At 62.1% G+C, this 27,079-nt stretch overlaps 1 protein-coding gene across 3 annotated transcripts in view; it reads left to right on the top strand.

Moving 5' to 3' along the window:
- The window catches only part of SLX9 (SLX9 ribosome biogenesis factor), a 35,896-nt gene extending 10,825 nt beyond the window's left edge, over nt 1-25,071 (top strand). For all 3 annotated transcript variants that reach the window (XM_078452677.2, XM_078452678.2, XM_078452679.2), the window contains exons 3-6: nt 11,783-11,851; nt 17,857-18,007; nt 22,600-22,671; nt 23,834-25,071. In XM_078452677.2, the coding sequence (XP_078308803.2) occupies nt 11,783-11,851; nt 17,857-18,007; nt 22,600-22,671; nt 23,834-23,957 (416 nt within the window). In that variant the 3' untranslated portion in view covers nt 23,958-25,071. The remainder of the gene's footprint in view (nt 1-11,782; nt 11,852-17,856; nt 18,008-22,599; nt 22,672-23,833) is intronic.
- Nucleotides 25,072-27,079: the final 2,008 nt, after the last annotated feature.

Here is a 27,079-nt window from a genome sequence, read left to right as displayed (position 1 = left end):
GAGTTTGTAAAGCTCCCCCTCCGAAGACTTTTCCCTCCTTCTCTAGTGTGAGGGAGGGTGTGACAAAACCCACCCAGAAAGTTTCATGGCTTCTCCCCGCACCACCTCGAATGTGAAACGTGCAAGGAGAGGGGGTTCTTGCTCTCTGGGCCTGGGCCCAGGCCAGGAACGTGGGGGCCTTGCTGGTGGCCGCCTGGGGGCTGCTTTGGCTGAGGGGGTGTCTGGTTCCCTCGTGGCCTTCGTGCCGTCTTGAAGCCCACAGTGGAGGCACCCCGGAGCTCTTCAGTAGGCGGTGCACGCTGTCCGCCCGCTGGCGGTGGCTGCAGGCTGCTGGCTGTGAGCCCCTTTGCTGTCGCCTAGGCGTTTCTTTGGTTCCTTGTTGGGGGTGTAGGCCCTGGGCGGGAGCGCCTCCACCCACCCCAGGGAGCGCGCCCCCTGCCTTCAGGGGCGTCCTGACCTGCAGGGCCCGAAGGTCTGTGCACGGAGCAGGCGGACGACTGGGAGGCACGGTCTTCTGCTCTGGGCCTGCTGGCTGCTGGAGGGTGGCTGGCCCGCAGTTTCACGTGGTGGGGCAGGAAGGGGCCCCCTGTCGGCTGTTCTCGCCTCCGTCTGCCTCCAGCCTGTTCTTTTTAACGACAGGAAGCAGGGAAGGGCGAGGTCAAGGAGGTGGCCTGGAAGGGCCCTCCCCGGATGGTCTTGAGAGGGCCTGGGTGCGAGGCCTTGGGGCACGGGGCCTGCTTCCTGCTCCCTCTGTCGTCAGGGATTTGGGAGGAGGAGCGTGGGTGTACTTTGTCCTTCCTCCCCACTTTGGGACAAGCCAAAGCCGCTTCATTTCTGGTACCTTCTTCCCGTCTCTGGACGGGCTCTTCGTGGGAGGCCAGCCACGGGAGGACCTGGCCGATGCCCGTGGGGGGCGTGGCCTGGCCGTGCAAGGACTTGTGTGCGCAGCGTGTGCTGAGAGGGATGAGGTGCCGAGGAGTGGGGGGCACAGCAGCACCCCAGAGTGGCCGCAGCTCGTCCTCCGCCCATCCAGCTCCTGTGCTTGGGGAACGCGGCTGTGTCAGGCCGAGCAGCGAGAGCCTCCGTGCCCGTCCCACCCACCCTGAGCGCCGTGGGGGCTGAGATCCGTGCAGGTGGGGGGCCTGGTGCTTGGAGGTGTCTCTGCTGGACCAGAGCAGGGTAGGCGTAGTGTGGTGAGCGTCTGCTGAACGCCGAAGCCCGCCAGGCACGGGCTCAGTGAGCAGCGGGCAGGCCCCGGCCAGACCCTGGGAGGCTGGAGCGTCCCTCCTGCCAGGGTTCTCCCTGCCCAGCTCCAGGCCTTCTCTTGGGGTCCCTCTCTCAGAGCCTCAGCCCAGCCCTTCCCCCCGATGTTGCCCAGCACTGGTGATCCAAATGCCAGCAGGGCTGCCCAGCCCACGTGGGACACCCCCGGCATGCCTGGGCTCCACGGGTCAGCGTGAGCCGCGGCAGGGTATAGGCCCCGCCGGTCACGACTCTCACCGGGTCCAGGGCTCCGAGGATGGTCACAGCCCCTCTGAGCAAGGAGCCCCTCCACCCTCCCGTGAGCGGTCTCTGGCTTGGCTCGGGGTAGACTCAGGTAAGTCAGTGCGCAGCTGTGTCCACCCCCAGCACAACGAAGGGGGACCGTTGCAGTGAACCGGGCAGCCACCCTGCAGGACTGAGGTCCGAGGTCCCGCCTGTCCGTGGGAAAGAGGACCAGGACCGAGGGGCCACACCCCACTCCACAGCCAGGCCACGAGGAGGAGCCACGCTGCAGGGCCTTGGTGTGCCTGCTGGCTGAGGGCCCGGGTCTAGTCTGGGTCAGCCGCAAGCCCCGGGGGCGCTTGCACACGGCACTGGTGAGGGGCGGTGCCTGCACTTGCCTGGGACCCTCGATAGCTCTGTACTCGTCCCACCCCGACCGGCACCGAGCTGCTTCCTGTGGAAGGAGCAGTGCTGGCGCAAGGACCCGCCCGTGTCGGATGCTCTTTGTCGTCCTGGGGGATCGGGGGGCTGAGCTCTTCCACTCGGGGAGCTGTGGATTGCTGTCCTCTTAGCCTGGCGTTCTCGTGGGTGGGCGTGCGGGGGGCGTGCTGCGGGGTTGGCCTGCTGTGGCCCACGGCCGGCCCTGCCCAGGAGCGTTTCCGCACGGCCTCAGGTCGGTGTTGGTGGTTTTCGTCTAGTGAGCCGTCTGTAGCGCCGGAGTGTTTGTCCCGGGCAGCACGTGCTTCAGAAACTCCCTCTGCTGTCTTGGCAGGTGGTCAGGAGCCAGTCTGCCGGGTCACATCCTGCCTGCCGCTTTCTCGCTGGTGGCCGGAGGCCGTCTGTGACTGGCTCCCTCATCTGCAAGAGGGGCTGCTGGGGGCCCTGTGAGTTCATCCTTGCAGAGCTCTGATTGTAGAGCGTGGCCCCCGCAGGTGACAAGGAGGCTCATGGTGACCCCGCCTCCTCTCTCCTGGAGCCTGTGGTAGTGGCGCCCGTTGGCAGCATGGCGGGCTGAGTGTTCATCAGACCGAAGTAGCTTGTTGGATTGAACCTTCTTAGGACTTCTTAGACACGTAGGCAGGTGGTGGGGTGCAGCCGTTCGGGGGCCAGCGTCTTGCTGCGGCGGACCTCTCCACGCACCGGAGGCGGGGGCAATGAGAGGTGGGGGGAGGAAGCAGATCTGGGCCTGCTCTGGGGTCTGAGGGGAGCAGGAGGGGCCGGGCTGTGGATGGCGCTCCTTCGTCCTGTTCTTCGAGCCGTTGGCTCCACGGAAGCCAGGCCGACGCGTGAACGGATGCCCCGAGTCCACACCGAGCGTCCGTGCCGAGCCCTGGCCGAGGGTTGGAAGGTAGGGGCTTGCTTCCCCCTGAAACTGCTTTTGTGAAAGGTAGCGCTTCGTGATCGGAAAAGTACCGTGTATTACAGGAAAGACTCAAGTCTACATCTGCCGCCAGGGACCGCTGTCCCTCTGTCCCTGTGTGGGGTGTTGCATTTGTGACCTCCCTGAGTGACCTCCCCATGCACACAGACTGACTTGGTTAGAGCTGATGTTGCCTGGCCCATGTCAGGAAGGGGCCAGCGGGCCCCTCGGCCGAGCTTGCCTTGCTGCTCTTTGTCCGGACAGGGTCCCCACCTCGCGGGGCAGGCTTCCTGGGGGAATGTCTATCTGGGGATGGTCCTGGGTGCCCCCTGTGAGGTTGGCGGGATGCCTTTGTCCGGTTGTCCGCACACAAGCGGGAGGCCTTCCTGGCCATGCAGAGAGGTGGCCAGCCTGTGTGGAGGGATGGTGCCCCTCAGGGCTGTCTGCCGTGGGCGTGGGGATTTCTGGAATTGTGTCCTGGGGCTCTTCGTCAGCAGAGCTGGGCCCAGTTGCAGGCAGGTCCTTGGGTGCTCCTGAGAGCCTTCGCTCCTCTCCCGCCACTCCAGAACCTTCCTTCCGCGGAGGGCCGCTGTCTTTACAGTGCTGCCCACCAGCGGTGGTCTTTGGACCCGATCGGGCGTGTGGGGTTGTATGGCCGTGTGGGGGTCATTGGGTCACGAAGGGTGCCGCTCCCCCTGGGGTACAGCTGTGTCAGGGGCTGGAGAGGGCGGGTTGGGAGATGCTGCTGAGCACGTGGCTGCTGTTTCTAACCCCGGCCCTCTGGACGCGGTGGCAGGGAGCTATTTGAGGTTCTCGGCGCCTTTCTGCTGCACGTGGAGCCCGGCAGCAGCCCCCGCCGTGGCCGTGTGCTGTCACTCGTGTCCTTGGTGGCTGCGAGGAGGCCATTCCTTCACATGGTCCTGCGCTATCGGGGCTCAGTGCCCGCGGGCCCGGCAGCCGCCTCCCTTTGGGCACCTGCACCCTGTCTGCTGTTTTCCATGGCCCACCGCAGGGTGCTCGGCAAAATCTGTGAGGTGGGGTCTCCTGGCCTCTTCCCAGTTGATGGGTCCTCACGTCCCTACCGCTCAGAGGGAGGCCCTGTCACATAAACGTGGGATGGCTGAACCTGAGCGTGGCCTGCGCTTGTCTGTCTGCCCGTGACTTCCCCCCGTCTGCTGTGCGGGCTCGGTGGAGGCCGCGGTCAGGGAGGGTGCGTGCGGTCTCTGGCGGGGAGCCCCCCGCAGGGCCTGTCCTTGCCCCACTTCAGGATCATGCCGGTGCCTGGTACACCGTGGAGGGGAGGCCAGAGCATGTTGTGTGCACGCTGCTTGGGTGGCCCTCGGGGCAGCTCGCCCGATGTCCCCTCTCTCCAGCCCCTGCCTGAGGGAGACTGACCTCGGCCTGAGCGTCCCAGGGCGGAGGCACCGCCTGGCACAGGTTGGACTGTAGGGGTGCTGTCTGTAGGCCTCCTTCCCTGAGAGAAAGGGGCCCGTGGCTGTGAGCTGTTTGCCTCCATACTTGGAATACAGCCGTCCTGCGCACTGTCCCTCTGGCGCCTTGTTATCTGGAGGGTTTCCCCCACCTGGTTCCTCCTGCCAGTGGCCTGGAGTTGGTGATGGAGATGGGCCAGCTTGGCAGAGGTGAGGGGTTGCGGGAGAGCAGCCAGGAGGTACTCTGGTCACGCCGCGGGTGGGACGGTCTGCCCCGAGGAGAGCACGGCAAGACAGCCCCAGCCCCTCTGCCCCTGGGTCCTGGTCCCGCCCGGCGGGCTGGCGGGGCCCCCTTTGCGGCTGCAGAACCGAAACCACCGGCTGCCCATCGGTCTTCAGTTCTGAAAGCAGGGACGGCCAGGTTATCCTGCGTCTTTATGTTAGAAGTTGGTCCTAAGGGTGTTGAATCTGCCCTTTTGACGTACACAACGGTTTGTGGCCTCTGGGAGTTCATCACGGGAGAGGTTTTTCATTAACAAAAAGGGTGCTTTAGCAGTAAAACTTGGTGGGTGTGCTTTTGTAAATATGTTGACGCGGTCTCTTTGGTTAATAATCTTGCCAGTCTGCTCCCCACACTTTGTCTCTGATTAGAGCAATTTGTCCCCAATTTTTTTTGGTATCTTTGCTGTTTTTTTTTTTTTTTAAAGTCTGTCTCCTTATGGGGGTGCAGTGTAAGTCATGAAGAAAAGAGAGAAAGGAAGGGAAGGAAATCTAGCTGCACCATCCATAGGTGACCACCTGCCCCAGCCTTGCGTGGTGCGGAGCACGGGCCTTCCCTGCGTGGCTGCATCTCTGGCCGCCTGGTGCTGGGCCAGTCCCCTCCCTCTGGGAGAGCCCACGGCGCTCGCCCACCAGTGGCTCCCTTCCTAGAGTAGGTGTCATGCCACTGCCCTCCCTAGTGGGTTGGGGGCGTGGCACACGCTAGTGTGGAGACTCAGTGCGGGGACTCCCCGCGGCCGTCCCCACCACAGGTTTTGTTTCCACCCTGTGTGCACGCATGGCCGGCCCCGGCCCCTCACTTCGCTGAGTGCCGGGCTTGGTTGCCCATCAGCATGAGGCGACCTCGTTCCTCTGCAAGGCTGTTGGGGTTGTCATGTGAGGGGATGTCGGGTCCCCCATCTTTGGATGCCGGTGAATGTCTTTGTAGACAAAAATGTAGCAGTGGAATTGCTGAGTCAGATGCACAGACATTTAAAAAACCAGTGACCAGTTTTGGGAGCTACATGGCCCCTTTGCTCCCGGGTCTGCATCCCAAGGCCCTGCGTGTGGCCCCAGGTGTTGGTGCTGCCTCTGACTGGGGTGACTGGGGATCGGACACAAGGAGCCTATAAGACAATGAACGTCCGTAGACGTCGCCTCATGGCTTTCTCAAGACGCCGCCCCGTGGGAGCTCCTGCTTGGCACCTGAGTGGGCCTCTGCCTCCGGTTGGAGCCGGCTGGTGCTGACCTAAGTCTCTGCTCACGTGAAGGGGGAGCAGTGGGGGCAGGTTTGTAAACTGTGCGCTTCCTTAGAAGTTCCATTAGCCACGTTTCTGTATAAGCAGCCTCTTCCTGCACCTTATTCTTTAGGCTGTTTGTCTTTTTTATTGATTCAGGAGAGCTGTTTACATAGGAGGGAAGAGGCCTGTTTTGTTACGTATAGGTGTCCCCTGTCAGTCATGCCTTTTGAGTTTGTTCACATAACTTGTTGCAGAAGTTTTTAATTTGTATGTAGTCAAATCGGTGTTTTCTTTGTGTTTTGTAGTCGTTTGTGTCTTTTGCGGTACTTTTATGGTTTTGTTTTTTATTTATATATTTAATCACTTGGGACCTTATCTTGATGTACGGAGGGACGGGACCGATTCCCACTTTATTTCCCCCAAATCTGTGTCTTAGGTGTGGTGGGAGTGTCGGTGTCCCGAGATGGCCTTGTCCACGGGGTTAGTCTCACCGACCTGCCTCGGAAGCGGTTCTGACACCTGCAGCTGCCTGTGCCCGAGCGTTTGCGCACGTTCATTGGTGCCGTGAGAATAGCTTCTTGATGTCATTTACAGGAGAACTAATTATGTATTGACTCTCCTCCCAATTCCATGAGAGCAGAAGCCCCGTGATAACGCATCAACCGTGTCCTCCCCGGACTCAACACCAGGAGCCCAGGGCCCGTCTTCCGCACGTCCCGCACGGGCAGCAGGCTGTGTCGGAGGCGGGCCACTGGGGTGCAGGCGTGTGGGTGTGGCTGGGCCGGCCACACCGGTTCCTTGCTGAGCTCTGTTGACTTTGTACTTGGCCCCCACGAGGCCGGTGTGCCGCAGAGGTGGTTCCCCTCTTACAGACGAGGAGACTGCTGTGTCGCTCCCCCAAAGAGCCCTGTCTTGCCAGAGGAGGGTGCGTCTTACTGTCAGCCTTTCCCGTCAGAGCAGCCTGTCCCTGTGTTTGTGCCCGCGCTTTCTCTCCGGGACGCCCGCAGTCATGGTGTCTGAACCTGAGGTTGCTGCCTTGAGGCTGGGGAGGCGACCCGCCTGGCCAGGAGGCCTCCTGTGCTCAGCATGGTCGGTGGGTTGGTTGTTGTCAGTATTGTTTTTAGGTTCCGGAGAATTGCTCTGAGCCTCGGGATGGGTGTGAACCGCTCACTGGGTCCCGGGGACACCCTGGGCCAGCCAGGCCTCCCAAGCCTTGGTGTTCTTGGCACCTGCCAGAGTGAGCTCGGGTGGGCACTCAGGCTGGGGCGACGCGCCCCAGAGTGTGCAGTTGCTGTCCCTTTGTCACGCGTCAGAGATGCTGCTGGACACCTCTCCCCCTCGGAGAGGCAGCTGTAGCATTGACTCTGGCGGAGGTGGTTCTGGAGGTCAGGGCACACCCAGGATCGTGGCTCTGGAAGGGACTGGGGCCCAGGCTTGCATGCGGTACTTTTAACCCCCCTAATGGACACCAGAGAGGCCGGCGTGATCGCACCCAGCCCCATTTTCCTGAGGCTGGTGTTTCTGCCGTCGTGGGTCACAGAGAGCTTCTGCACGGAGAAGGCGACTGGATGTTTGGTCTGCTTACTCCGTCCCGAGGATCAGAACCGGGGCCACCCACGCCCACGCCGCACTCGGGCCTGTTGGCCTTGGTACGGCACGTGCTCGTCGGGCTCTCTCCGCGTGGTTCAGGGCAGGCCCTGCCCCTGGGCTTCAGCGTCTCCCTCAGTGAAACAGCACAGCCGTAGGGCCTCACCCTCTAACCTCCGCCGGCACAGGAGTGAGGCTGACAGAGGTGAGGTGGGGGTAACCGTGAGCCAGAGCAGAGCAGACCCCGGGTCGCTGGCCCCTGTGGCAGAGGCCTTGTCAGTGTGTCCTTAAGGAGAACCCAGTTCGGCAATGCCGTGGGGCCACCGTTGGCCTGACTGGGATTCCCGTCCGCCTGGAAGAGGTGTCCTTACCCAGAAGGGTGAGGGTGGCCTGTCCAGCGTTGAGCCCAGGGGATCCCGGTGTGGGGCCGTGGCAGGGGCTTGGTGCTAGGACTGGAGAGCGGTGAGGGCTTCAGGGGTTAGTGGACCGGACAGGCCACCTCTGTGTCCCCCTGGGCATCCTCAGACCCATCTCAGCCCATTCTCCTGGGGTGTGTCCCCCACGGACCGTGGTGCCAATGTTCAGGGGCATCCCCTTCCACAGCTGTTGGCTCAGGCCCCGGGGACACTCTGATGGGCAGACACCGACCGCAGGGACCTGGGCGCAGGGGTCAGAGCCGCTGCCGGAGAGGGTGTGTCTGGGGTTTGCCGTAAGTGACCGAGGTGGCTGGGAGTGGGGGCAGCTGGAGCGCTCGTGGTTCTCCGCAGTGTCCCTCCCCTGCGTGTGTTTGAGAATCTCCGTTAACAAGGCTGGCACGGAGCCAGGTCCCCCGCCCCTGCCAGGACCTGTCTCTCTTCCTACAGTCCCCAGAGACACCCTCCGAGGTGGCCTCCGCTCCGGCTCCGACCGCGTCCAGGGACCCCGAGGTGCACCTGGGCAGCCGTCTTGCCTCGCCCGGTCTCGGGCTCTGGCTGCGCAGGCAGCCCTGACGCCCCAGATCCCACCTTCTCTGTGAAGCCTGTGCTTTCGCGGCTTCTCCTCAGGGCCCGTCCGCCTGGCCCACCGGCCCCCGCGCCCTCCCTCTTATCGGTCTCGGTCCAGGCTGTAGCCGCAGTGCAGAACGCGGACTTTGCCCGGTCCTTGGGGGTCTGGGCTTCTGGAACCCTCCGGATGCCCTGGGTGGGGGGGCCCGGCAGGGACACTGAGGTGAGCAGGGCTTGTGGCGCCTGTCCCGGTCCCTGCCGCCCGTGCCCAGTGTGGCAGCATCCGTGTCCCTCCTGGGCGCGTGGGGCCCTCTGCCAGTGCTTCCGGGTGGCTTCTGTGGGACCTCACTGCCCACGCGCTCGGCCGTCTCACAGGGCCCGTGTGTCTGGTTCCCGTTTCCCCAGTGCGTGGGGACGGGCTGCCGGGCGGAGGCTCCTGGGGCAGAGCAGGGTGGGGGCCCCGATGCAGCGTGGCCACGAGTTAGTCAGTCCTCCCTGGTCGTAGACTTGTTTTTATTTTGAAGTTACTTCAAATTATAGCAAGTTGTAGGAGCGTGGGGAAGGTGTCTCCCTGAGCCTTTGAGGGCGAGCTGCCTACATGCCCCGCCGTCAGATGCTTCCTTGGGAGGCCGCCCTCTTGCCTTCGCCTGTTGGATGTGCAGGTCACTTGGCCTCCGCTGCCCAGGCTCATGCCCCAAACAGATGCCCCCTGACCCCACAGTGGGCACCGTCATTACCCCGTTTGTGGCTTGACATGCCAGTGGGACGTGTGGACCTCTTACCCCCCACCCTCAGAGGCCCCTGACGCCTGCACGAGGCTGCACAGATGCCCTCCCTGCCTCGCATCAGGCTCGCGCCTGGCGGCCGGACCCCATGGTGGGTGCGGTGCCGGGCGCAACACGGGTGGGGGTTGCTGGTTGGAGCAGTGTTGGTCCTGGGCGTCCACACCGTGCAGCCCCTCTGTTCACCCTCTCACACCCACCCCATTCTGAGCTGCTGAGGGTGACTGACGAGTCACGGGGCCTCTGCTCCCCAGGGGAGTAAGGGGTCAGGGCGGTGAAGAGAAAAGTAGGTCAGCTCCAGCACGTCCGGGAGTTTCGACACAGGGCCACGGCGTGCAGGGTCTTAGTCTTGGAGAAGGGATTAAATTCTCCCGGGAGTCTCGGGCTACAGGGTTTGTGCACGTTCCTGAGGTGACAAGTCTGTCTGACGGAACTTGTTTCCGGATTGTTGTGGCAGTGGCATCAGGGATCTGCTGTCATAGCAGGAAAATCTGCATGGAGTGGAGATAAATTGGGAGATGTGCGTGTCCCACGGCACCGGCCCCGTGTGGAACAGGCCCCGGGCTCCGCCGCGTTGTCCCTGGGGAGGCCTGTTGAGGCCAAGGCAGTGGAGCCAGCCTGGAGGCCGCTCTGTGTTTAGAGCAGGCCCGAGGCAGAGACCCTGGCTGCAGCGTGGGGCGTTGCCTGGCCCGGCGCCCTCCAGCCCACGTTCCCACACGCCACAGCCCTGCCGTGGGGCAGAGAGCCGGCAGGCTGCGTCCTCTCTGCTCCCGGAGCCTGGCAGTGGTGCTTTGCTGCTGCCCCCAGGTCAGGCAGCCCTCCCCTCCCTGGTCGGAAGAGTTTCAAAAGGGCGACAACCATCTCTCGGGCTTTGTGTCATAAATCTACGGATCGTGCCGAGAGTTACCTGCTCTTCGCCCCACTGTTCACTTGAGGATGCGGAGGCTGAGGGGCTCGGTACCCAGTGAGAGGTCCCTCCTCTGGGGGGTGTCCTGCGGCCCAGGTTAAGTCCCGGCCCCGCCCATTTCCTGCCCTTAGAGAAGGAAGGACCCGGAGAAGGGGAGTCCCAGCCCCACCTGACACGCCAGCAGTCACACCCTCGGGGCTACACGTGGCTTCCGCCGACACGGGCTGGCCATCTTCGTCTAGCTGGGAGTCCACGTCTGGTCAGCGTGGCACAGGCCCCAGTGGCGTCAGCTCTGCCACCCCCCCACCCCCCGCATGTAGCTTTGGGGGCAGGGGCTCCTCTGTCTTGCCCCCATCCTGTCCACCTGCCGAGGAGGAGAGGGCCTCCCTGGGGTCAGCAAGACGGACCCGGGAAGCCTCGTGTCCTGCAGCCAGGGCCGTGTGTGATTTCTGAGCTCTCTGCGAAGCTTCACCTGTGCCCATGTGGCTCAGGGTTTATTCCAGTCTTGTGTCTCCGGGACCCTCCAGGACTGTGGTCCCCGGGGTGCTGGCCCGATGGGCTCAGCTGTCACGCTCCCTTCCGGTCACACTCATAGTTCTGTGAGCCTTCCTCTGAGCCTGGGTTTCTTGTCCTGTGAAACGGGGCCCGTTCATAGGGTTGCTGCCAGAGATGTGCCCTAAAGGGCAGCAGGTTTCTTCAGGCAATTAGTGAAGGAGTGTCACAGCTCTGCCCCCTTCCTTCGTGGGCCGTCCTGCCCCCACCTGGGCACCTGGCAACTCCAGGGCTGGCTCCGCAGCTCCTGGGGGGCGTGGGCAGGCGGGCCTCCCACACGGCTGGTGGTGGCAACGCGGTGCTTTGCGTTGTTTCCGAGAAGGAGGCCGCGCGGGTGGCTCCGACGGCTGGAGCAGACACCGCACCCAGGCCGCCCAGACGCCGAGCATCATACTCCCTCGCAGTGTGGAGGTTGAGATGCTGGGAGGGCCGGCTCCCCCCGGGACCCCTGTCCTGGGCGCACAGACGGCCATCTTTCTCGAGTCTTCTCGTCATCGTCCCTGTGCTTGTCTGTGTCCTGATCTCCTAGGAGGACACCAGGCACGTTGGACTGGGGCCACCCTACCTTCTCCCTCAGTCGCCTCATTAAAGATGTGTCTTCAAATACAGGTGCATTCTGAGGTCCTGGGGATTAAGACTTGAACACGTGAATTTGGGGGACACAGTATAGCCCACAGAATGGGGATGTGCAGGCCCTCCTGGGGGACGAGGGAGGGGAGGCCAGGCTGGGCGAAGTCTTCATGTGGTGGGACAGCCGGCAGGCCCGGAGCTGGGGGAGCAGGAGCCAGTGCAGGGGAGGGGACAGCTGGCCCCCAGAGGAGGCGCCGTGTGAAGAGAAGTGGGTTTTTCTCACTACGGTGGCCGGATTTGGTGACAAGATGTGGGACCACCTCTTGCCTAGACTGGACTCCCCTGAGACCCCTTGGCTTTGAGCAGCGCCTGTGCAGGGAAATTCCAAACGGCGGGGCCCGTGCGGCTCGGGGGCACAGGCTTCTGCCTAGCCAGAAAGTGCGTGTCTGCTCGTGAGCTGTGTGGCATCTCTGGGCCTCACGGCCACACGGTGGCCCGTCCTGGGGGCCATCCCGGAGTCAGGGCGGGAGGGTTCGCTGGTGAGGCCCGCCTGCGGCCTCAGAAGGACACTGCTGCAGGGCTCCCTCCCGACACGTGCTCCACTCACCCCATGTGCTCTGTCCCCAGGTGCGGACGCCCGGGTCATTTTGCCCAAGAAGGAGAAGCTGAAGCTGAGGCGTGAGAGGTGGCTGCAGAGTAAGTACCTCCCTCGCCTCCCGGCTTGACGCCCCCCCCAGACGGTCCCCGTCGTCCCTGCACCTGCCGCTCTGGGCTCCTCGCGGCGTCGGCTCGTCAGCACGCAAGCGATCCCGCGTGTCGTGAGTGTGTCACCTCAGAGCCACTCAGGGTGTCCGTGAGGTCACCTTCCCGCCAGTGGTGACCTTCCGGACTTTTCTGCGGGCCGCGGCCGCGCGGTCCTTCTCTCTGAGGGCCTCCAGCGGCCGCCTCGCCGCACCCGGTGCCTCTCTGCCCACCGGTCGCATTTTGGAAGACGGGGTTACTTTTCGTGGTGCCGAGTGCTCACTGATGCTCTTCTGAAGGTTTTCTTGTGAGGATTGCTTTGCAATTTGTTTCCTATTGCACCTTTCGAGTGTGATTCTGTTGACTTTTGAAAATAATGTGTGATACCCTGTGTATTCTCTCGTGGTTAAAATTCGTTTTCGCTGGAAGTATCTTTTGTTTCTTTAGAGAGCGAGCGCGTGTGTCTGGACACACACGTGCGCGGGGGAGGGGCAGGGAGAGAGAGGCAGAGCAGGGCGGAGCAGACTCTGTGCTGTCACTGCGGACCCTGAAGTGGGGCTTGGGCCCTTGACCCTGGGATCAGGGCTTGAGCCGAAATCAAGGGTTGGATGCTTAACAGACTGAGCCACGCAGGCGCCCCTCCTGGAAGGTTTTAAAGAAAATATACTTCTTAAATTTTCTAGGGAAATTTGCCTGTTTCTCCCACAATTATTTTACTTTTTGGTCACTTTGGGGAAGTTCCTTAAGGAAGTGATTCATTCATTGATTTTCTTTGTCACGGTTCCTGGCACGGAGACGTACAGAATGTCCTCTGTGTACTAGATTTGGAAAACTGATAGACGGCGGCCACCGGGACCCTGCACGTGTCTGGGCTGCAGCGTTGAGCTGATGTTTAAAATTTTCTTCCCGTGCTGGTTGGTGTCTTTGTCTCACTGCTTGGGTCGGTCTTGGCCACCTGTAGTTTCCCGTGAAACATCTTCTCTAGTCCGATCTCTGCCCTCACTAGCAAAGGGCTGCAGGCCCCGCGTCATCAGAGCCCCTGGTCGCTGTCCTGTGTTTGCGCCCGTCTCCGATCTCTTCCGTCCCGGGAGTCGGTTCCCGTATTCGCTTGTTTCTTCCACTTTCTCTGGGTCTGAATTCTCAGTTCTTGTCGTTTTAACACGCTGTTCTTTCTTTCTTTGAGTTTGAGTTACTTAGCTCCTTTGTCTCACAGTTTTGTTCAGGAACGGCGGGCTGTGGCGGTGCCCACGTCACCCCACTCGGTCTTACCTAGTATTGTGTCATGAAAAATGTCACGCAAGAGCAGGGGGAATGTTACGGGGAAACCTGAAACCACCACCTTGGTTTTACGTGGACACTTCTTCTTTCCCACGTCTGCTCGTCTGTCCGTTTCTGTCTGTCTGTCCACCACCCGCATTCTGTGCACGTTCCTGAGTGGCAGACGTCAGCACAGTTTCTCCCAAATAGTTCTATGGTTCAGCGTCTGTTGATGGGTTTTCATTTTTATTTTGAGGTGAAATTGGGTGCAGTGAAGGGCCAGGCAGCGATTTGTGACCAGTGCGCACACATGTGCAACCAGAGTCCCTTTGAGACACAGAAGGCCACCGTCGCCGGCGAGTCCCCGTGCGCCTTCCCACGCAGTCCCCTCGCTCCGCATTCTCGACTACCCTGCAGGTGACCCCTGTGTCATTTCTTTTGAGTCTCCCTAGATTTTACTGCTCTAGACGTCACGTACGTGGAATCTCGTAGGACGTACTCTTTTCGTGTCTGGATTTCTTTGCTTCACGTGGTGTTTTTGAGAGTCCTCTCTGCTGAGCGCAGCTATGGCCCGTGCCCTTCTGTCGCCGAGAAGGATTTCTTTATCTGGATGTACTCTTTGCTGCCCACTTTCCTACGGATGGACACCTGGTCTTTTTCTCTTTTTAGCTACCGTGAAAAAGGCTGTGAACATTCTTCACAGGTCTTTTTGTGGAATATGTTTTCATTTCTCTGGGATGAGTAGTTGGGAATGGAACGCGGGGTCATAGGGCAGGTGTATGTTTAGTTTAAGAAGCAGCTGCCAGACGTTTCCTAGAGTGGTTGTACATCTATGCTCCCGCCGGCCGCGGAGGCGCGTTCCGCCTGCGCCACGGCTCTGCCAGGGCGCGGCGGCATCCGAGTGCCAGGCAGGGTGTCAGCCGCTCCTCGTGGCGTTGGCGCTCGTTACCGCCACCGGGCGTTTCACCGGCCACTCCCGCTTGCACGGCATGTCCGGTCGTGTGTGGTTTCGTGAGGCTCTTTGCCTTCTCTTCCTGAGCTCCAAGAATTGTTCTTACGTCCGGGAGGCCAGCCCTGGGTCATGTACACGTGTTGCAGATTTTCTTCCAGACTGTGACTTTCCTGTTCATTCTCCTGACAAGTTTATTGATTTGAGAGACAGACTGCGCGAGTGGGGGAGGGGCAGAGAGAGAGAGAGAGAGAGAGAGAGAGAGAGAGAGAATGAATCCCACACAGGCTCCACGTTACTCGAACCCACCGAATTATGAGGTCGTGACCTGAGCCAAAATCGAGTCGGACACTTAACCGACTGAGCCACCCAGGTGCCCCAGTGATTTAAAAATTTTTATTTTAGAGAGAGAGCGTGCATGCGAGGGGCAGAGAGAGAGGGAATCTCAAGCAGGCTCCACTCAGCGCGGAGCCCAGTGCGGAGCTCGATCCCATGACCCTGAGTGATCTGAGCCAAAACCAAGAGTCGGCTGCTCAACCGACTGAGCCACCCAGGTGCCCCATCAGGCTAGTTTTAAATTAAACCATTTAGGATAAAGGAGTGTCAGTCTCTGGGAACCTTCCAGAGCCAGCCGAGGGGGAGCGGTAGGGGCAGGAGGAGCCTCCTACCTACCCCCAAAACACTCAGAACCTGCTGCTCTAGACCACATAGTTGGTAGAATGGACCTTTTCCTGTCTCTCTTTGCTTGTAAGTGGGCCAGCCGTGAGATTGTTCCTGGGGACAAGCGTCAGTGTGTGGTCTGTCGGGTCCCAGCACCCCCGGAAGGGTTTCCTTGGAGAGAAATCCGCCAAGGGGGCTGTTTCCAGCCTAGGTAGAAAGATGGCGGAGCCCGTGGGGGGAGGGGAGGCCGCTACCTACCTGCCTGGAAGGAAGAAGGGTGGCTTCGATGCCAGAAGAGGGCATGCAGGGTCCAGGCCTCGGAGGACACTCCAGGTGGGAGGGAGGCACCTCTGCCTCCCTCCCTGTGCGGCCCCGTCTCTGGCTGGGAGACGGGAGCGACTCTGGGGCTCAGTGCAGAAGCAGGGGAGAGCCAGCCGGGCGGGGACCGTGGGGACGGCGGCGAGGTCGCCCCTGCCAAGAGCTGCCAGCCTGGAGCGCCTGTGCTGAGCCGGTTGGCACGGAACTGACACCCCCTTAAATTCACTGTTCTCACTCCCTGAGCCCCCGGGCTGGAATGAGAGGGCACCCAAATCTGAGGATAAGGTAATGTTTCAGCCCCACGTAAAAAAGTTACAGAACCGTTTAGGTAACACGGGCAAAGCCGAAGACCGCATTCACTGCCAAGTTCCATACAGGGGTAACCGCCGGCTGGTGGTGCAAGATTAAAGTCGCATACCTTTTTGTATTTACCTGGGGTGTGTGTGTGTGTGTGTTCGTGCGTGTGTATGTGCGTGCACGCGTGCACATCAGTGCCTGGCGCCTGTGTTTTCTGGCGTTACGTTTCTGTTTATTTGTCGTGTTTCATTGTTGCTTAGTTTTTGGGACAGCAGGTGGAAGGCTGCCCTTCACACCTGCCCGGTGACGCCATACTGTTGGGATTTCTGTCACTTCACAGTTTGCTTCAGTGTCCAGGAGGCCCACTGTCTTGTTGCTTGTTCTTCTAAAAAACGTTTTGGCTACTCTTACCATTCAGTTGTTCTTTTAAAAACGAGATTTGGGGGTGCCTGGGTCGCTCAGTTGGTTGAGCATCCGACTCCTGATTTTGGCTCAGGTCATGATCTCCTGGTTGAGATCAAGCCCTGCATTGGGCTCCACGCTGAGCCTGCTTGGGATTTTCTGTCTGTCTCTCTCTGCCCCTCAACTGTTTGTGTGAGTGTGCACACTTGCTCTCTCTCTGTCTCTCTTAAAATTAAAAAAAAAAAAAAAAAAAAGATCTGGGGGGCGCCTGGGTGGCTCAGTCGGTTGGGCGTCCAACTTCGGCTCAGGTCATGATCTCACAGCTGGTGAGTTCGAGCCCCGCGTCGGGCTCTGTGCTGACAGCTCGGGGCCTGGAGCCTGCTTTGGATTCTGTGTCTCCCTCTCTCTGCCCCTAACCCACTTGCATTCTGTCTCTGTCTGTCTCAAAAATAAATAAACATTAAAAAAAAATTTTTTTTTAAAATAAGATTTGGAATTAGTTTCATAGGTTCAGTTAAAAATGCTGTTGAAGTTTGAGTCTGTTGTCAGCTTTGTGGTGGCTTGATTGGGCCGGCTGAGCTCTGCCCTATGGGTTCTCACTGCTGCCCACCCTCCCTAGGTGCATGACGGGTTGGTGTGGGGGCTTCTGATGTTTTGCCAGAGAATATGAGGTTTCTGGTAGATAATCTCCTGCCAAATTAGAGAATGTCCTTCCGTTCATGGCTCTATTATAACTTTTATGGTGAGCGGATAGCGAGTTCTTTTTTGTTTAATTTAAAAAAACTTTTTAATGTTTATTTTTGAGAAAAAGGGAGAGAGTGAGTGGGGGAGGGGCAGAGAGAGAGAGGGAGACACAGAATCGGAAGCAGGCTCCAGGCTCCGAGCTGCCGGCACAGAGCCCGACGTGGGGCTTGAACCCACACACTGTGAGATCGTGACCTGAGCTGAAGTCGGACGCTTAACCGACTGAGCCGCCCAGGTGTCCCCAGGATAGTAAATTCTTGCATCTTCCTTTTGGCATTTCTTATAGCGATGGTGGCCTTTCTGTTGAAGCAGACCGCTGCAGACCCCCCGGCAGACGTCCCTGCGTCGAATCATCCTTGTGTGCCTTGGACACGCTCCAGCTAGTTAACACGTGTTACTAATTTAAAGCACTTCCACTCGGATTTGCTAACGTCTGTGCAGCCGTGTGTAGGTGTCTTCCCCGGAGCCTTGGGCTTGTGCTTTGCTGCCCTCGGTCCCGGCGCCGGTCTGTCAGCACGCCCGCCCTGGCCTTTGCAGCCGTCCTAGGATGTTTGCCTCCCGGAGAAGCGGCGCCTGGTTTGATGGGACCTCAGTAAATTGTTTATCCTCTCCCTGGCAGGATGGGAAGCACCGACCTGTCCCCTTGTGGTCCTGACGGTCCGGGGCGTTGAGGGGCGGCCATCCTTGTCCCCCGGAGCCCGGCTCTTGGGGCCAGGGAGAGCAGCCTCACTCCCCAGGGGCCCCTGGGCTCTCTGGGAGCCTGGTTGGGGGCAGCTTGCGTGTCTCTGACTTTGGAGCAGGCGGGGCGGGCTCTTCAGAGCTGGCCCCGGACAGCCGAGGGACTTTGGGGTGCGCGGCGCCGCCCTAGTGCCGTGGGCTCGGAGGGGGCCGGCTCCTGTGTCTGTGGATGGAGCCTCCCTTAGTGCTTGTCCCTGGTAGGCGGGTGCTTGCAGTTTCTAGAAACGACTTCTGTGCAGAGGCTTCCTGGGGCCCCACAATATCAACTCCCCTACGTGGGGACGCACTTCCTCCCTCCCGGTCCCAGGAGGCGCTTGGAGAGCACAGGAGATGTGGCCCTGCCGTCGGTGACTCGCTGTTTAAATCCTCGTCCGTTTGCCCACTTCTGACCGCACATCCCTGCTCCTGCCCCCAAAAGGCACAGGCCGCCGTGCTAGTGTCCCTTTCCAGAAGGAGAAGGCCTCCGTGCCTGCGGCTCAGTCTCGTCATTCTGCCATTAGGAAGTGTGCCTCTGGGACGGGGTGCTGGCAGGAAGGAAGCTGCCCGTTCTTCATTCTCTGCTTCTCTCACTGACCTCACGTCTCCTCTTCCCCAGAGATTGAAGCCATAAAGCTGGCCGAGCAGAAGCGCAAGGCAGAGCGGAGACGGAGGGCCACGGTGGTGGTGGGGGACCTGCAGCCCCTGAAAGACGCCCTCCCTGAGCTGCTGGAGCTGGAGGCCGGTGGCCAGCGGCCGCGTTCTGCAGGGTGAGCGTCCGTGTGCGGCTGCCTCGGGAACTTGAGGCTGCGAGGCCGGGCCGGGGGTCGGAGCGGGAGAAGAAACGGCGGAGGGGAGGGGTAGGCAGGCAAAGGCCCCAGAGGGGCCTGGCCCGGTTGTTGATGCGGAAACCCTTGCTTCCACGGACCCAGCCGCGAGGTCCGCAGGTGGTGGGGCCTCCCTTGGCCAGCACGTCGAGGAGGGGCGCCTGCCGGCCGTTTGGGCCTCAGAGCGGCTTCGCCGGGAGGGCTGCTGCATGGCGGGGGGGGGGGGGGGTCCTTCCTGTACCGCTGCTGGGCTCTGTTCCCCGTGTGCCCTCTGCTTCGCTCCCCAGAGACGCAGCCTGGCACCGTGCCCCCTGCTTCTGGTACCCCGTCCGAGACGCACACGTCCTGGTAGCGCTTCCTGCCGCCCTGCTGTGCGTGCTCTAGAGAAGCCAGTCCCTCTGCTGTCCCCTCCCCGCTCACAGGCTTGAGGGTGGGGGGTGTCAGGCCATGTGCTCAGGGCCACTCGGCTGCAGAGCCGGAAGCTCCCAGGCCACCTCCTGGGATGGAAGCATCTAGAGCATTCTGTCCGGCAAGGAGTCGGGTGGCCATCACAGCTGATGGCCCGAGATGCAAACCTCACCCTGGTTCTTGATAACAAACGTGGCCCCAGTCACGCGTCCTTCCCCCGCGTTGAGTTTTCTCATCTGAAATGTGTGCTCACCCCGGGTGCGGGGAGCTGCACCAACACCCGGCCGGCGGCCCAGCGGGGAGCACGTGTGGCCTCGGCTGCTGTGGCTGACATTGTTTTCAGCCCTCTGGGTGTAGGAAGGTCCCCGGCTGGTCTGGGGGTCACGGTCCCTCCTCAGGTGTGTCTTGACACCAGGGAATTGTGTGTTTGTTTGAATAAATGTTATCTTGAAACGGTTTTAGGTTTACCGAAGAGTGAGGAGATGATACCGAGACTTCCCCCGTCCCTCACGCCCGGCTTCCCAGTTAATAGCTTCTTACGTGGTGCCTTGGGCACAATCAAAACACCAATATTGATATATAAGTGATACACTTAAAATAGCCATTGGATAAACCCCATGGTTTATTCGGGTTTCCTCAGTTTCCCCTGATGTCCTTCTTCCTTCCTGGGGCCCCCGTCCAGGACACCACGTGACCTTGATCCCATCCCTCTGCTTCTCCTCTGGGCTGTGACAGTTTCTCTGATGACCCTGACGGTGTCGAGGAGGTCGAGTCAGGGATCTGGGGGCATGTCCCCCAGTGGGAGCGGCATGATGGCTTCTCGTGACTGGACTGGGGTCGCGGCTTGTTGGGGGGAAGCGCCCGCCTCTTCCCACCCGGCCCGGGCGGGTGCCATCGGCACGGCCTGTCACCGCTGATGTTGGCCGTGGTCACCCGGCGGAGGTGCGTCTGCCGGCTGTCCCCATCCACGCGACTCCTTCCCTTCCCCGCACCGCCCCCCGCGGAAGGGAGTCGCCGCGCGGAGCCCGCGCCCGAGGAGTGGGGAGGTGGGCTCGGCCCCCCGGGGACGGAGCAGCCGCGTAGACGACGTGGGATCCTCCTCCGGAGAAGAAATTCAGTCTGCGCATCAGAGCGTGCCTGCATCGTCTGCCGATGTCAGTCTGGACGCGTGCGTGTGTGTTTTGCACCGTGGGCTGTCACCCAACACGCCCTCCCTCTCGCTGGGACCGATCCGGCTCTGGCCGCTGGGAGCCCCTTCGGGTGGCTCCTGTGTCCCCCCCGACACGCCCATGGAGGTGGCGTCGTGTTGTTCGGGCACTTCCTTCCTGTCTGGGTCTACACGTGCTCCGGGCTCACCTGGGGCATTTCCTCCCGGCCCTGGAGTCAGCCTTTCTGCCGGGGGCTGCCGTCCATCTTGCTGCTAGAACGAGGAAATCTGTCTGCGTGCACACCCCAGTGTGTTCCTGTGAAGTTGCAGGGACAGTTTACAGGACTTCGTTTTTTGTTTCTTAAAGTAACCTCCACATGCAGTGTGGGGCTCAAGCCCCCAACCCCAAGATCCGGAGTTGCACACTGCACTGACTAAGCCAGCCAGGCGCCCTAATAGCGTCCTCACTCCTGACACTGGCTCAAGTCTGGGGACCTCAGGACCGCTCTTGGGCTCAGCAATTCCCTGGCACTCAGAACTCCCTGAGGGCTGTCAGGTTCCTGCTCTTGGCCTGTCACGGCGAAAGGGTCCGGGCCAAGGTCAGCCAAGGGAGAGGCCCGTGGGGCAGGGCTCAGGAGGGCTCTGCGTGCCTCTCCCGATGGGGGCGGGATGGGGGCGCTGTCTGGCGTGCGCAGGTGATGGCGCTCACCCCCCCCCCCCCCCCCGCCCGCAGCCGCAAGCTTTGCCTTGGGTCCCTGTACTCCCTCCCGCCCGGTTGTGCCTGGCCGGGAGCCCCCAGCCCCATCTCGCCAAGAGCAGGCCCAGCCCATCAGCGTTCATCACAGGAAGCGTCCGGGCCTCTTCCTGGCCTTCCGTGGCCGGATTCCTCGGAGCCCGGGAGGAGGCCGTGCCGCTGGGGTTAGGTCCCCCCAGTGGGTGACTTCAGAGACTGTGGACGGCACAGATGGCTCCGTGACTGCTGTTGTCCCCACCCCCTGGGCAAGTCCCAGAGTCCGGGTCGGACAGGACGTGCTGTGGGGATGGCCTTGGCACCCTGGACACCCAGACCTGAACGCAGGGGTCCCCAGGCACCCGCCGGGACACCCTGACCGAGGCCCCGGGCCGCTCCAAGCTTGTTCCACATCCGTGATGTGGCCTCCCGGGGCGATGGCGGCAGGGAGCCCGGGGCTCGGGGCTTTTGGAGCGTGCCTGCCCCTGGCCATGTCCTAGCCTCCATCCGTGTGGGCGCCACAGAGGGCTCCTGACACGAGCCGGCACGCGGACGGTAGACAGTCCTGCTGCTCCTCGGGAAGGTTAGCTTCTCTAGAATTCAGTCCTCTGGACGAGAGTGTCAGGTGAAGGTCGTCTTTTCCATTCTGACGAACCGGGTGGGGAGCCCCATGCAGCCGAGCCACCGGGCCAGCGGGCACAGGGGCGAGGCCGCCCATCCGCGGGACTCCGTGGGGTCCGGGTGGTCTTGGCCACGTCTTGAGGCCGCTGCCGCCACTACCCCGGAGCGGCCCCGGGCCGGCGGCTGCTGCTGGAGAGCTGGCTAGAGGCGGCAACACGGCTCCGCTGGGGCCCCCCCCCCCCGCGGGCGGACTCGGGTTTGCCCGCTGGGCTGTGGGTTTACGCAGGAGTCTGCGTGTTCCCACCGGCGTCGTTTGGGGTTTCTTCCACACACTTGGTTTCCGAGGCCCCTGGGGGCCGGGCGTGCCCTGTGGGCTCACCCGTGGCAGGGGAGTGGCAGCGATAAGGGCGGACACCAGTGCCGGGGGTCACCTGCCTTGGGACTGCAGGCCTGGCTACCCGGAGTTTGCCAGGAAAGCGTTTGCCTGTTTGACAGGGAAACTGAGGCTTCAGGGCTACAGTGGTTTTCCCAAGGTTTGTCCTGGGTCAGCCGTTGTCCAGAGCCACTGCCTGCAGTGCTGGTGAGGCTGGGGTCACCTGTGCGGGTACCTGAGCAGCGAGCAGGCTGTGTGCTCTGAGCCGCACAGCATTCCCGCCGGGGGTGGGGGGTGGTCTCAGTCCAGCCACCATCTGCCCTGCTCGGTCTGCAGCCAGAACCAAGCTCGGACGCCACGAGTGAGCGTCTGCCCTTCTACGAGCTCTCTGCCTTGGTCATTTCAAAGCAGACCAAGGCCCGGACCTGTCTGGACAGAGGGGACAGGACTGAGGGGTTGGCTGGGTTTGTGCTGGGGTGTTGGCTCTGCTCACCCCGATGGCCTTGGGGATTCACCCTGTCTGCCTTTGTCCGCAGGACGGGAGCCTCCCCCCGGGAGCTGCTTACCGGGGTCCTAGCCGTGCCCTGAGGCTCGGTGGCCATCTTGGCCTCCCACCTTGCTAGGGGGTCACCTGGCCCACGGGCACCGAGGGGACTCCCCGATGTGTCTCTGCTGACAGAGCTGGAGGGCTGTGGGAAGCATCAGTGGATTTTACTATTTTATAGACGGGGGGTGGGGGGGGCCAGTGGGGGGGGGCCCAAGGCCTGGGATGCCAGCCCGTTCTGCGAGGGGCCAGCTCCTGGGTGAACGCAGGGTCAGCAGCGAGAGGAGCAGAGCCGAGGTGGCCTGGGGCGGAGGGTGACTCGGGAAAGCCTGGCCGTAGGCTCGGAGTCTGGGACGGGCCCTTGGGGATGCACGTGGCCGTCTTGGCGGCCCTGCCTGAGAGCGGGCGCTCGAGTCAGCGTGAGCGAGAGGAGAGGCGGGTGCAGGTGCTCTCTGGGACTCAGGAGACAGGTCTTTCATTCATATTTTATCAGAAAACATGAATAAAGAATGAGGCCTTCTGGTCTAGACGCTAAATTTAGGTGTTGGCTCCGGGCTCTGGTTTTCTCGCCCTTCTTGCTGCCCGCCACGTAGACGTGTCTCTTGGTACCGGCTCCCCAGGGAGGTGGGCTGCGCTGGGTCCTGTGGGGAGCCCCACGGTGAGAAGGGGTCCAGGGCGCCCGCGCTGACCTGCTTCTCTGTGTCCCCAACAGGGTGAGGGTGAGCAGGAGGCCCCGGCCCGCCGAGTTGAGCCGCATGAGTGCCGCGCAGAGGCTCCAGCTCCTGTGAGTAGGGCCCACTCCCAAATGGGGCTCCGCCGCTCCCACCCCTCTCCTCCCGTCATGCCCCCCGTGCTGTCCGGCGTCCAGCCCGTGTCCGCTCGGGCACCGCGGACCGCTTGGCGTGCAGCAGCCTGTTTCCAGCTGGGCCGGGGAGCCCTTTCCGTGGGCAGCAAAGGGAGCGGAAGCTACCAGAACCAGCGCTGCCAGCTCTTAGGGGGTCCTCGTTGGAGCCCAGAGCCCCCGGCCATCCCGGGCATCGGGAGCGGACACCTGGCTGGGGCAGTCGGTCCAGAGGGGACGGTCTCCCTGACGACAGCCAGGAAGGCACCTTGAGGTTTGGCCTTGCCTGTCCTGCCCCCACCTGCCCTAGGCCGGGCGGCTCCTGCTGTGGCACATTCCCCCCCCTGCCCAGACTGCTTCTGGAACTGCCATCATGAGGTTTCGGACCGGGTCCCCTTAGTTTCCGTGCAGAGGTGACGTCCCCCAGGGGTGCCCACCAGACTCGAGCTGGCCCTGGCGCATCTGAGAGTGGCTGGCTGGGCTCAGAGACCGGCGGGGGGGAGAGCGGCAGCCACCACCTGGACTCGGGGGGCCCCGGACCCCCACCCCCGGAGGAAGCCGTCCCGTCTCCCATCGCAGCTCTGTCGCCACGGCGCCCTCTGCGAGAAGGGCCGGTCTCGGGCTGGCGGGTGCGGAGCTCCCGCCCCTCCGTGACTGCCGATTCGGCAGAGCTGCGGGGAGGGGGAGGGCGCCTCTTATGTAAGGCCGCCTGTGCAGGCCGGGGGCAGGCTCTGCCTCCCCACGTTTGTCAGCTTCCTCCTGCTTTGAGTAGCAGCTCCCCACGAAGGCTGGGATGGGGGCCCAGAGCCCACTCCCTGGAGGAGGGGCCGGTGTCCCGGACCCATGGGCACGTACAGTCCCTCCTAGCGCCGCCCCCCCTCCCCCCCCCCCCCCCCCCCCGCCACCTCCCCGTGGTGACCCTTAGGCCCCAGGTGCTCTGTCCCAGGGTAACCCCTGGCCTGGCCCACCCGCTCCAGTGTCCAGCCCCACCCCAGGTGCCTGAGTGTGGGGTGGCTGAGGGGAGGCGGTGCCGACGCCTGTTCCTAACACCCCACACCGAGGCGTGTGGGGGTTTGCTGACCCGCTCTGATCTCCGTTCTTTCAGTGAGGAAGAAAGGGCCCGGTTTCAGGAGCTGCTGGCCAGTCCGTCCTACAGGGCCAGCCCCCTGCTGGCCGTCGGGCAGCAGCTGGCCCAGCAGATGCAGCTGCACGGTGGCGGCCAGCTCTGACCCGGTCCGGAGGCGTGCCGTGAGCCCCGAGGACCCGCCCCTGCTGTCATCGCCTTGAACCCGGCGGCAGTGCCCACCGTGAGGATGAGCTGTGGCGTGACCTCGGGCAGTGGGCCTGCGGGCTTCCTTCCAGGCTGCTCTTGGGCTTTTCTGGGCTGGCCGACCGGGATGGCACGACCTACCACCCGGCAGGCGTCAGGATCCTGAGACGCGGCCACGTTGTTCCGTGCTTGGGGGGCGCTTGCCGCCCTCCCGGTTCCCGGGGGCTCGGATGGAACATCTCCTGTCTGCTTCTCCCGTTTTGTCTCCGTGCCGCTCCCCCGGCCCTCTCCCCGCTGTGGCCCCGAGCCCAGGTTGCTCCCCTCCACCTGCTCTTGTGGTTAAGGGGAGCAGGGCCGCTGCTGTCCGTCAGCCTGGACGCTGGGAGGAGGCCTGGTCCCGCCCTGCGGCGGCTGACCCGGGAGCAGGATGGGTATTTATTGTGAGAAGCCCGGGGTTTGGAGGCCGGACTGTGGGAAATCAGACTTAAACCCTTGATTCGAAGATGTGGAGGGGGCTGCTTTTCCGGCCAGAGGCCCCGAGCTCGTGGATGTGCGGCTCAGAGGCCTGGGCCCCCGCGGCGGCAGCTCTGGGCCCAGGACGGGCCTGGGTACCAGCGCCCCTCACAGGCGGGCAATAGCCTGGGCGTGCTGCCTCTGCGTCCGGGCGCCAGGCACTCTGGGTCCTGTGGCTGATCTGTCCCTGACCTCTAGTGGCGTGGCCGCCGTGCTCACGACTCACAGACAGCTCAGCAGTGTCCGCCGAGCCTGTCCAGGAACGGATGGCTGAATGGAATCGGATCCTGGACCCCTTCTCCGCACAAGAGCACACGGTGTGGACACATCACAGGGACGGGACACAGAAGGGACAGATAAGACCACAGAGGCTGCAGGTGGCAGCCGAGTCCCCTCAGCCAGAGGTCAGCGTGGCCATGTCGCCAGGACCGCCAGGCCCTAAGGGACGGTACGGTCTTGTTCTCAGCACAGAAACCAGTTCTCCATACGTGAGACAAGCTGTTTACAAAGTGGTATTTGTGACAAACTCGTTTCTGCAATAAAATAACTGCTGGGAAAAACGGAGTAGGGCACTGGCCGCCCGGGAGACGGTGCAGATGCCTGGGCGTTTCCCCATCACGCCTTTCTGTGTTGTCTGCGTTTGGTGACAGTGGCCGCAAGGCTCTTAAGTGTTGTCTGAGGAGAAAATCTCCTTCCTGGTCCCGCAGCAAGCCCCGTCTGACCACGGCTGGGCCTGCTCACCCCCTCGTGCCCTTATCAGGCCCTTCCCCTCGGCCGCTCTGAGAGCACGAGCTGTGGGTAAGGGAGAGGCCGGAGGGAGGCTGGGAGGGCTGCCCCTTCTGCCGACCTCAGGACTCACCCCAAGGAAATGGGCTGAGAAACCTCAAACGTGTGGGGACATGTCCCCCTCCAGAGCAGAGTACCGGACCCCAATGACGGCTGCTGCTCAGATGATCTGGGGCTCGTGGGGTTGGAAACGGGAGCTCCAGTCCCGTGTGTGCCCCCCAGATGTGGCCCCCCGGGTGTGGCCGGACGCCTGACCTGAGCGGGACGGGAAGCTTCCAGCCACCGCTCTGCCGTGTGTGCAATGGGCGTGAGTTACTGGGTGGTGACTTTAGGTGGAGACACGGAATAGACCAGTACTGGTTGTGCATCTTAAACCCTGTGCGCTTCGGGCGCGTGGGCCGACGGCTCTGGGACCTGCCTTCAGGGCCCTCGCGGAGCGCTGGCTGGGGACTGCGTCCCCAACTAGGCGCACCGTGGGCCCCACAGAGCTGGCCGGTGTCCCTACCCCCCCGTGCCTATTGTCCAGGTGCACAGCACCAGAACCAGTGGGGGAGGGGACAGAGAACATGCCGCCGAAGCACAGTGCCAGGCTGGAGCAGTGAGCCCGTTGCAGGCCAGGTCCCTCCGAGTCCAGGGGCTCCTCTCCAAGCCCCTGACTGTCCCTTTTCCCTGATGGGCCCTGCCTGCCCTGTCCCCAGGCTCACCTCTGAAGCTTTCCTGGTGAGGAGGCCAAGGGACCGTTACCTCCCCTGGCCCCCAGCCAGAAATCTTCAAGACCCCCTTTTGCACTCCCGTGACCCACCTGGATCTGCCTTCCCCCTTAAACACCCCCCTCCTTCTCTTCCCTTCTTGTTGCTACGGATGCTGTCCCATTCTTTTGGTGGACATGTGTATCAGTTAGCAACTGCTCTGATCGCCGAATAACGAACATTCCCCAAACACATACAGCTGTGTGTTTTCCCCACAAGTCTGGGCCAGGCTGGACTCTTGCCTGAGGCACCCGCTGAATTTGTTTCCTAGGTAACAGATTACCAGACACGTGACTTCAAGCTCCAGAAGCGTATTCTCTCCTGGGAGGCTGGAAGTCGGGTCGGTGCTGGCAGGGCCATGTTGCTCCAGAGACCTCCACGTGGGGGGACTTCTTTGCCTTTTCCGGTATCTGCGGTTTGCCAGTGACTCCGGCGTCTTTAGGCTGGTTGGCCGCCTGGGGACTCTCCTTGTCTCTGCCTTCACATGCACCCGTGGGTCGGGGCCCACCCTCCTCCAGTATGATCTCAGCTTAATTAACTCATTGCACAGATTCCATTTCCAAATACAGTTACGTTCTGAGGTTCCAGGAAGACGTGAATCTGTGGAGGTGCACTCGGCCAGGAGGCTGGTCTGGGCACCAGGGTTCTCAGAACCCCCAGCTGAATAGAGGGTGCACGTCCAGAGTCCAACACCGCTCGTGAGGTGGAGCGGGGGAGCGCTGGGCGTGGGGAGACTGGGGCGGGGTGTTGACACAGGAGAGGGGACAGCAGAGCTCTGAGCAGGAGCTGTGTGCGGGCTGGGCTTCCTTATGTGGTGGAGAGGGTCCCCCTCCACGCCACGCCACCCCGCGCCACCCTGCGTTCTCCCTTCCTGCACGTGCCCTGCCCCATGTTTCCTCCTCGTGTCCTCTGTGCTTTCTTTCCCGGGGATCGAAACTCCAGGGCAGCGTTTGCTCTGACCGCTTGGGTCGGCGGCACCCGGGACTGCGCAGCCTGGTGGCAGCACATCGGATGAATGAATGAATGAGTGGAT

Source organism: Panthera onca, chromosome C2 (genome assembly GCF_046562875.1).
Source record: "Panthera onca isolate mPanOnc1 chromosome C2, mPanOnc1 haplotype 2, whole genome shotgun sequence".
NCBI classification, from domain to species: Eukaryota; Metazoa; Chordata; class Mammalia; order Carnivora; family Felidae; genus Panthera; species Panthera onca.
The sequence above is the reverse complement of the archived record's forward strand: the minus strand, read 5'-3'. Positions and strand labels throughout refer to the sequence as shown.